Source organism: Aspergillus thermomutatus, assembly GCF_002237265.1.
Source record: "Aspergillus thermomutatus strain HMR AF 39 chromosome Unknown NODE_71, whole genome shotgun sequence".
Lineage (NCBI taxonomy): Eukaryota > Fungi > Ascomycota > Eurotiomycetes > Eurotiales > Aspergillaceae > Aspergillus > Aspergillus thermomutatus.
Window position 1 is genome coordinate 85,145 of NW_020798120.1, and position 9,837 is coordinate 94,981.

The 9,837-nt window shown below is 51.0% G+C and overlaps 5 protein-coding genes across 5 annotated transcripts; 2 read left to right on the forward strand and 3 right to left on the reverse strand.

Moving 5' to 3' along the window:
• Positions 1-193: 193 nt before the first annotated feature.
• On the forward strand, positions 194-2,730 carry CDV56_107689 (inorganic phosphate transporter; the record flags this gene model as incomplete). Its single annotated transcript, XM_026761308.1, has 3 exons — positions 194-475; positions 726-2,385; positions 2,441-2,730. 3 exons carry the CDS (start codon positions 194-196, stop codon positions 2,728-2,730), a joined length of 2,232 nt encoding a protein of 743 aa, XP_026615269.1.
• Positions 2,731-3,319: 589 nt separating this feature from the next.
• On the reverse strand, positions 3,320-3,972 carry CDV56_107801 (uncharacterized protein; the record flags this gene model as incomplete). The annotated part of the gene is made up of 2 exons (XM_026761420.1): positions 3,320-3,482; positions 3,551-3,972. The coding sequence occupies 2 exons, from the start codon at positions 3,970-3,972 to the stop codon at positions 3,320-3,322; spliced, it is 585 nt and encodes a 194-aa protein (XP_026615270.1).
• Positions 3,973-5,334: 1,362 nt separating this feature from the next.
• CDV56_107874 (uncharacterized protein) lies at positions 5,335-6,489 on the forward strand (the record flags this gene model as incomplete). Its single annotated transcript, XM_026761493.1, has 1 exon — positions 5,335-6,489. One exon carries the CDS (start codon positions 5,335-5,337, stop codon positions 6,487-6,489), a length of 1,155 nt encoding a protein of 384 aa, XP_026615271.1.
• A 314-nt stretch (positions 6,490-6,803) lies between these two features.
• Positions 6,804-7,031, reverse strand: CDV56_107916 (uncharacterized protein; the record flags this gene model as incomplete). The annotated part of the gene is made up of 1 exon (XM_026761535.1): positions 6,804-7,031. One exon carries the CDS (start codon positions 7,029-7,031, stop codon positions 6,804-6,806), a length of 228 nt encoding a protein of 75 aa, XP_026615272.1.
• A 656-nt stretch (positions 7,032-7,687) lies between these two features.
• On the reverse strand, positions 7,688-9,597 carry CDV56_107946 (uncharacterized protein; the record flags this gene model as incomplete). The annotated part of the gene is made up of 7 exons (XM_026761565.1): positions 7,688-7,818; positions 7,887-8,057; positions 8,121-8,218; positions 8,275-8,405; positions 8,461-8,962; positions 9,040-9,097; positions 9,171-9,597. The coding sequence occupies 7 exons, from the start codon at positions 9,595-9,597 to the stop codon at positions 7,688-7,690; spliced, it is 1,518 nt and encodes a 505-aa protein (XP_026615273.1).
• Positions 9,598-9,837: the final 240 nt, after the last annotated feature.

Below are 9,837 nucleotides of genomic sequence, written 5' to 3' on the forward strand. Positions count from 1 at the left end.
CAGGTGCACTTACCACCTAAGGGAGAAAAAATCTGCGAGGGCTAGACCTTCTTGCAGCGCCTGACGCGCCATGGCTATAATTGCATATTTCCAGAAGCCTTCGGTGCGTCTCGGCCAGATCTGCCCGCCTCGAGAGAACCTCAGATGTTGACCTGCGAGCACACGTGGAGGGCTCTCTGCTTTTGATAGGTCGATGGAATCAAGCCCGCCAAGGTCCGCCAAGGTCCGCCGAGAGTCCGCCAAGAGCACTAACCAGCCAATCCGCGTCTTCCTTTCGGGGACTCGCTGCTGGGTTGCCAAGAACATCCTCAAGACTTGCGGTTTTGCTTCGCCCCGAGACAAGCAGGCGAAGACAGGCGAAGCTTGCACTCGACAAGACCAATACACTTGGCCGGCTGCCTTGCTGAAGTCAATGAGTGATTTTCCCTGCCAACCACGGGCCTGCCGGGCAATCTCGAACCCGAAGGGCCATGGGGTGAGAGCAATACCAAGACGCTTGCGACAAGCCTGGTTTCCCCAGAGTGCGAATCAGACGGGGGCGTGGAGGAACGTGTCATGACAGGCATACAAACTGGGCATAATTGCTCTGCCTCGTTCTATACAAACGAACCTGCGGCTGCATGAGCCGGCGTCTGAGGCATGGTTCGAGGCGTAGGAAGGAGTGTCGCGTGAGGTAGCGATCCAGTGCATAAAAGCCCTGTCTCTCGCTGCTTGAGTGTATTCAGGATCAAGCGCTCAACAGCTCGTCTCTCTTCACGCATATTGTCAAGATGGTGCTCCACCAGTATGACTACATCTTTGCCATTGGCACTCTGTTTGCCATGCTTGATGCCTACAACAACGGTGCAAGTATGTCAATGTCCCGCATTCCTGCTCTTGGATACAAGATTACTGACATTGCCTGTCTTCAAGATGATGTGGCCAACTCCTGGGCTACCAGTGTCTCCTCCAGATCGGTCACCTACCGACAAGCCATGATCTTCGGCACCGTCTTCGAGATGCTGGGCGCCATCACGGTCGGTGCTCGGACGGCTGACACCATCAAGAACGGCATCATTCCCAACTCGGCCTTCCGCGGGGATGCCGGTGTTCAGATGCTTGCTTTTACCTGTGCCCTCGCCGCTGCCTCCTCCTGGGTCATGTGGTGCACCAAGCACTCGGCCCACGTCTCGTCGACCTACTCCCTCATCTCGGCCGTTGCCGGTGTTGGTGTTGCAACCGTCGGTGCTTCCAAGGTTCAGTGGGGCTGGAACAATGGAAAGGGTCTTGGAGCGATCTTTGCAGGCTTGGGCATGGCTCCCGCCATCTCGGCCGCCTTCGGTGCGAGCATCTTCATGCTCATCAAGCTCATCGTCCACATGCGCAAGAACCCCGTGCCCTGGGCCGTCTACACCTCGCCCTTCTGGTTCCTCATCGCAGCAACCATCTGTACCCTGTCCATTGTCTACAAGGGCTCGCCCAGTCTGGGTCTGAGCAAGAAGCCCGGCTGGTATATTGCCGCCGTGACGATGGGTTGCGGTGGTGGCGTCGCGCTCCTCTCGGCCATTTTCTTCGTCCCCTTTGTGCACGCCCGGGTCATCAAGCGCGACCACGGCGTCAAGTGGTGGATGTTTATCCTCGGCCCTCTGCTCTTCAAGCGTCCCGCTCCTGAGGGTGCCGAGCGCGCCAAAGTCCCCAACTACGCCGTCATCCAGGACGAGGAGCACGAGGAGCACCCAGAGCAGGCATCCCCCGCTCCCTCCGAGCAGACCCTTGCCGAGTTTGAGGGCAAGACCCCCCAGATCGATATCGAACCCATTACCTCGCCTGCCATCTCCCCCAACGAGAAGAGCCTCGTCGCCACCGAGGCCAAGCAGCTGACCTACAAGGAACTCGTGGAGGAATCCAACGCCCGCCTGAACACCCGCCTCCTCAAGAAGCGAGGACCCCTTGGCTGGGCGATGCGCACCCTCCGCGACAACCCGATGGGCCCCGGCGAGATCTACGAATTGAAGAACATCAAGATCCTCGCTAAGCGCATCCCCGCCATGATCACCGTCGGCTTGCTGTACGGCCTGCACTACGATATCCACGCTGCGCAGTCGGGGATCAGCGGTACGCCCGAGGGAGAACGGATGCAGCGTGTCTACGCCCATGCGGAGAAGTACCCCAACGAGGTCGAGCACACGTATTCGTTCGTGCAGGTTCTGACTGCCTGCACTGCTTCCTTTGCGCACGGAGCCAACGATATCGGTAACTCGGTCGGCCCCTGGGCTGTCATCTACTCGGCCTGGAAGACAGGGAACGCGGCTGCGTCCAAGGCGCCCGTGCCTGTGTGGCAGCTTGCTGTTCTCTCCGGGTGTATCTCCATCGGTCTGATCACCTACGGCTACAACATCATGAAGGGTAAGTGCACTGGCTGTATTCTGCGATCAGGACACAAAACTAACTGTAGCAATAGTCATGGGCAACAAGATCACCTACCACTCCCCCAGCCGCGGTTGCTCGATGGAAATGGGCGCCGCCATCACCGTCCTTGTCTTCTCGCAGTACTCCCTCCCCGTCTCGACCTCGATGTGCATCACCGGCGCCACTGTCGGCGTCGGTCTCTGCAACGGTACCCTCAAGGCCGTCAACTTCCAGCGTGTGGGTCTGCTGCTTCTGGCCTGGATCATGACCATTCCCGTCGCTGGTACCCTTGGCGGTATCCTGATGGGCCTGTTCATCAACGCTCCTCACTTCTCTTCTTGATTTTTTTTTGGTGCACGTTCTTTCTGTTTTGTTTTCGGCTATAGACTGATTGTCTGAGATACCATTTGGGTTGGGGTCAAGGTTAAGGGTTTACCATAATTGATTTAGATTGATACCATGTTATAAGCAATGCATTTGATTGAGCGGATAGAAAAACACATCAAATTTATGCAGGGGCAAGGCCCATCAAATTCAAGCCATCCGTTACCATTTTTCTGAAGTAAGATTGCTTGGCCAGAGATGATCCTCTTGGTGAGATAAATAGCTTGCTTGGTCCCTTATTAAAGAAGCCCTTTGTTATATCCAGATAACCACGACCACTGGTATATCACCCTGTCTTAGTAGTATGAACCTATTTAGGGTCGCTTGCCATTGTTCCCCAGAATCCATAGGTTCATATCATCTCGCAGTATTCGAGAGATTTGCTCCATCCAGCCTCTACCACGAAGCCCTGTTCAAACACAGATCTCGTTGATGATTGACATACAAATTCCAAAAAGCCAACACAATATCAACCCTATCGAGTATATATAGCGGTAAAAAATGATAAAACCTACGAATGCTAGGGAAAGGCCATAGCAGCCGTAGATCATCGCCGTGCCAGTAATCTGGAAGCACTCCGTTCTGCCTTGGCGGCATTCTTCGCCCCCTTCTGAAGAGTCTCAATTGCCCTTTCATGCCCCTGCGTGCCTCTCAGGCCGTCGTACGCATATGGGTATTTATGAGCAAACCCAGTTCGGACAGCAGAAGCACTGGAGAGTGACGGATGAATGTAAGTGCCTGAATGACCGATCATTCGGATATTGTGTCGGGTACTTACGTGTTCGCTGCCACCCTGCTGCCATGCGCAAGGTCACGAGCCATTTCTATATTCTGCCGATACTTGTCGTCGTGCACCGGAGTCTTGAGGAGAGTCTTATTGTCGGCCGTCTTTGCCTTGGCCTTTGCATATAGCTTGTCATACTTCTTGTATTCATCATATTCCTTGGCCACATGCGGAGGATATGGCTGTGGGCGCTTGCCGTAGCGATCAGGCGTCACAGGGTGCCTGATATCTCCATAAGCCAGAGATGATGAGCGACGCTTCTCGACGTCCGAAAAGTTCGGCCCGTAGTAGCTCGGTTGAGGTCGAGCATTGCGGTGAGAGTCGCCCGGAGAACGGATATCATACTCCCCGTCGGAGCCTCTTCTGTCCAAGATGACTCTCTCCTTATTCCAGTCGTGGGCCCGACTCCGGCTCATTGTGTATCAGAAATTGTAATGTGTGCGGCGGGAAAAAGGAAAACTCGAACAAACGCAGGTGATGAATATCAGACGAAGGAGAGGAGAGCTGGGAAGAGCAATAGGCCCAGGGCTTTAGAATATACAAACGTCTGGCAGAGTATTGGATGATCTCGACAATGTACAGGCATAGCCAGCTCGTGGACATCTGTACGTATCTTTATACCTTGGAGAAGTCTACTCCAGAATCTAGAAACCCCATGTTTGCCGTCAACATAGATTAGCGCTTGAATTTCGAGCGAAGGCCTGGCGCATAGAAACGATAAAACACATATTGTTTTGCCAACTGCCTGATATACTCGCATTCATTGGCATCCCGTTCGACTTCTTAGCCACCCCTTTATCTCACGACCTATTTTAAGCCCAACATCTCTCGATGTCCTGGGGTGAGCTGCCTCTCGGATGGTGCAATACATCCTTTGACGAGAGTTACCAAAATATCAGACAAGTCGCTGCCTACGACGTGATGTTTGGCGGTTAGGTATCGCATCCCTGGAGAAGGCGGCATCTATCCCTTGCGACGGTGTCCTAACAGTTATCTTATGCATCTGCTACAGCTTGCACATTGAGACAATGGTCATTTGGAGGCAATATCCTAGTCATGTTTTATGCGATAGAAGATTGCTGATCACTTTATCGGACTCGGTCCTAACAAGGCGTTCCTCGTAGTACATGGGAACTAACATCATCCTAAGACGAAGCCTTCCCACAGTCATTGAGTCTCGGAGACTGTCTATATTTCCAAACATAACAGAGGGATGGATAGTAGAGGAACTCCACAGCCACGGGAATAAGTCCTAGGTTGTCAAATGGACTCCGTACCTGGCGGTAAATTAGTGCGCAGCAGACCAGTGGATGACAGTCAAAGAGACAATGACAATTTAGCGCCGACTTTATGATCAAAGTGCTCAAGTGCCCGCCGTGCAATGAAAAAGCGCCAGCAAGCGCCCAGTGTCCAGTGAAAATGTTCTCAGCCGTGTAATCATATTACATAAGGCGCCCAAAGGACGGAGTCATATCTCTCTGCTGGATCTAACGAGCACATCCTCTATTTCCTCCTCTCCGACAGCCTCGATTCATGTCCTCACTTGAAAACTTGAATATGGCAGACTCAGTAAGACCCATGATGAACGCCGTGTCAAAAACAGAAAATAAATTATCTAACCGAGGTAGCAGAACCGGCCAACATTCGAAGGTTTACCAGTGGAATTGCAGATTTCTATCTTATTCAATCTTGATGACCTGGATTCCCTTCGATCACTTGTACTCGCATCACCAACACATCACCAAGCATATCAACTCGTGAGACAAGAGCTTCTCTACATGCTTCTACAGAGCTCGTATGATGGACTTGTAGACATCGCAGATGCAGTAGCTGCCGTTCGGTCCAGAGGGCTATATGCTGTCAAGCCATCGAATCGGGCAAAGATTATTGCGTTATTAGACAGCCGACGGCGAAGTGAAGAGATCCGCCGCCTGGGATTATCTTCATGGCCGTTTCCAGACGAACCTGCTGATATTGAGGAGACAATTCAACTACTGCATCTCCATCGAATGGCCACTTTTCTCCTCGACGATTACTCCAGGACAGCAACCCGTCCTGAGTGGATGGACTTGGAGAGATGGAAGGATGAAATTTTACCCCTGACCCTATCCAGAACGGAGCAGAGACGCTTCCTTCGAGCATTCTATCGGATGCAGATTTATGGCAACATATTCGGTCCGATTGAACTTCCCCTGGGCGCAGACTACCCCGAAGAAGAAAATGACTGGTTTGAAGGAACTCGCCGGACGCCTACTTTCATGGATGAAGAAACGTGGCGTCTATTCTTCGGACCCATGGCGCCATGGGAAGTCGAAGAATTCAGCTGTTTCTGGCGGCATTGCTATCATCGATGGGCTGAGCCATACCGTGAAATATCAAAAAGCCTTGTGGCTTATGGTGTTACCTTTTTCTGCGATCTTCCTCCCGAAGAGCGGCCTCCTCTGGATCGCTGTAGTTTGGACCTTGACCATCTGGATGTGCACGAAAATGACCAGAGGGAAATTTTAGCCTACATGGTACCAACATTCCTTGTCAAGATGCTTCGTCAACAGAATTTTAGAACTCGCCGCGACTTGCTTCTCGCCAACACGGTCGTTCTTACCCATTCGTTTGTTGAATATTGGCCCAAACCAAGTTGGGAAGATCCCGGAGCGTTGCCTCTTCTATACCCTGCCGATAGGTTCAACTTCGGCGCGGATTTCAGTGGTCTCAAGTCATACTTGGAGACGCTGCCTCCGCACGAGCGGCCTAACGTCGCCTGGACGCAGCGGTGGCTCGAAGAGCGGCAGGATTCTCCTCAACTCTTTGAGGATATGTACTCATATGCCACGTACTCTCCGCGTTGGGATTGGGGATATGCTGTTTGGGACGGTCAAAGGCTCATTGAATGGGGTGCCCTGGATAATCCCGAACTCCGGGCACACGTGTACTAGACACCTCGATTCTTAGTGCTCTGTTGGCTACGCAAGTCAGGACATTCATGGTTATGTTAATATGTACCTGAGACTTTCAACACTTTGATGACTGTACGCATTCTTATCTACTTTCTAAATCGGTTATGGCCATGGAGCTGTCGATTCCGTACTCTAACTTCTCTGTCCAAGAGACAACTAATGTACCTCCAGAGTTCAAATTCAACGCTCACAAAATCCACATATAAAGACATAAACAATGCATAGTACGTAAGATCATATAGAAGCAGGAATCCAATCATAAGAGACGCTCAGTCTCATTTCCCTCAAGGCATTTAACACCCACCTCCACCTCCTCCACACCCGGCAGTGCTGCCTGCTGCTGCAGTAGCGGCCACCAGTCCATAGTTACGGCGCTTTTTCCATCCGTTTCGGTGTTTTGCGTTATCATAGCCGTAATTGTAGTTGTAATTGTTTGGACCAGAGTAGTAGTATCCAGGGTGGTTGGACCGTCGAGGAGGAGTATATCTCTCGTCGTCGTATTTGGATGAGCCGAAGCACATTGTGAGCGTGTAGGTATCTGGCCGGCTTGTCTTTGAAGGATTGCTTGAATGGACTTGTTAACCCAAGGACGTAACACCCCGAATTTAAAACTGATAGCTTGAATTTTGGTATAGATTGACTGAGTAGATGAGGTTGGCTATTTTATAGATCCGAAATCCGTCTCCAGAGGAGATTTGTTATGACTTATATGTTCCTCATCACGCATATATTTCATTGACTGGGCAAAAAGTTATATAGTTGCCTCTACAAGGCTGAATGATCTGCATGGTGTTTGATAATTCTATATTCTTTTGCTTCCATAAGTTTGACAATACATTATTGGGTATGGGGTATGCATGATCGACACCTTGCCACCTGCGATGCTGGCCTGATATTATGGCGGGGCTGTGCAGATGCCCAAGCCCCCAATACTTTGCTATTGCCTAATGTCAATCACAAGGCTTAGCTGTGGTCCAAATGGCTTATAATAATCGTTCTTTATTAGGCAAACATTTTATATTCAAGAAACGGCTCCAGGTCTTAAAAAACACAGTCACGCAGGGATCAATCTCCGCTTGGTCAATATCAAATATGCACACAGCTAAGGCTACTGCTATCCTCCTCAAGCACGAACTCGATCATGGAACATTCCGCTGCTTCTAGTGGGACCGCTAAGTCAAGGAGGGCCTTGGGACCAGATGTCTGATGGAATCGGAGGTGGATTGGAGCAAATAGCATCGAATTCAGCGGGATCTCGGAGGCGCGCAGTGGGGGTATTATTAGCGAAAAGTTCGACAAGCGTCGTGCCTACAGAGTAGTTTCTCAGCATCAGGGCACTGGTTCAGACCGAGACAACAAAAGCATAGGGACTATACCATTCGGATTGTACATCGGCCAACCCATCTTCCTTGACAGTCCAGTCGCCGGAGACTCGATGAATGCTGCCCACGCATTCTGAAGGTAATCGCTGGCAGCCACTTCGTACCACTGCGGCTTTTCGTGAGGCTTGAGATGCCTGTACGACCCTAATGCAAGTGCAATATCCGCTGTGACACATGTTACTATGGGTGAGACGCACATCTATAGGTGCTTCAGAATATATCACTGACCCTGATGGTAAGATCCTAGCCATGAGAAGAAAGTCACAGTTGGAAAGACTCCCATATAGCGATACCGCCACACTGGAACCTGATGCTTCGCCCGGAAGCTGGACCTTCTCGTTAGCAGCCTATACCGGGTACCCGGAGGCTAGCTCGATCTTACAAGGCTTCTTGAGACATAGGACAGTTGAAATATGTGGTTGTGAGGATGTTTGAAAGGGTCTTGTTGACACCCTTTTCAGACCAGTTCAGAACCCCATCGCCTTCATTGTTAGTGATGCCCATCAGGACAGGCTGTCGCAAACAAAATTAGCGAATTGATATGTATAAGAACCGATGACACACTTACCACATTCGCAAAAGAGCCAACCGAGCCAAGTCGCTGATATTCTTCTGCGGAATAAAGTGTGATATTATCAATCATTGGAGCACCTCCAGTCGTACCGAATGGGTTCACTGTAAGGTTGGAAAGCGCTCGGTGCAGAATTGGCGCTGGGACTGATTTCATGCAACTTAGCTCATCCGTTCTGTTCGCAGCGTTTCTGCATCCGACTCTGTCTGCCGCCTGGATGAACACAAAATCATCCTGGGGCCCGACATATTCTGGAATCCCGCTCTGCAAGATCAGACCTTGCACGATCGGGTCGTCTTTGAATGCATAGGTCAGCAATGCGGCAGAATCTGCACCTGCAGATTGGCCGCCAAGTGTGATCCTGGTTGGATCCCCACCGAATGCAGCGAGATTCTCTCGCAGCCATTCCAGTGCAGCTCGCTGGTCCCGAATACCAAGATTCTGTTGGTCAATCGGAATCGCGGGAGAGTTGGGAAATCCGAACACATTGAGACGGTAACTACAGCGTTATGAGCACTCTGAACACGTCGAATGGGGAGGCAACGTGAAGGGGGACTCAGGATGAGGTGTACGAACTTCAAAGTGACAACAATGAGTTCGGGGTGGTTCGCGACGAGGCCCGTAGGGTTAAATACTAAGGTAAGCGAGCATGAGTAACATCCACGGATTGGCACCGATAATCCAGGAGGATTTTGCACAGAACTTACATGGAACACTGGCGCCTCCCTCGTTGAAAGCACCCCCGTATAACCAGACCAGAACGGGCAGCAATTTGGATGCTCGGCGTGCTCGTGGTGTAAAGATGTTCAGAGACAAGCAGTCCTCCGACTCAGGGGTAGTCGGGGCTAGGTTGTCTCCTAACACGGTCTTATACCGAAACTGATAACAGACAGGGCCGAACTGAGTTGCATTGCGGATTATCTGGTTGTCACCGGTGTCGTCGAGAGGCTGTGGAGGGCGGAATCGAAGGTCGCCTATGGGAGGCTTGGCATATGGTATCCCAAGGAAGGCATCTACTTTGCCATGCACTTGGACACCGTGCATTACGCCCTGTTTGGTCCTGGCAGCAATTTCTGGCAGAGCCAGTGTAGCACTGAACACGCTGAGAGCTGTTAGACAATGGATCGTCTTCATATTGCATATGAATCTGGTTCTTATCTGGATATTCTCAGAGACAGATACTTTGACAGCCAGAATAAGGTCAATTTATAGCTAGCAAGGCCAACAGCTTGTCCATTTCTGGTGTATGCATAGTGTGTAGCCCTTAGATTCCGATACGATTTCCGCCAAATGCAAACTATAGAAATGCGAGTGCGAGCCGAAGATAGTGCGAATACGAACAGAGCCCACTCAAGACCATTGACAACCAATGGA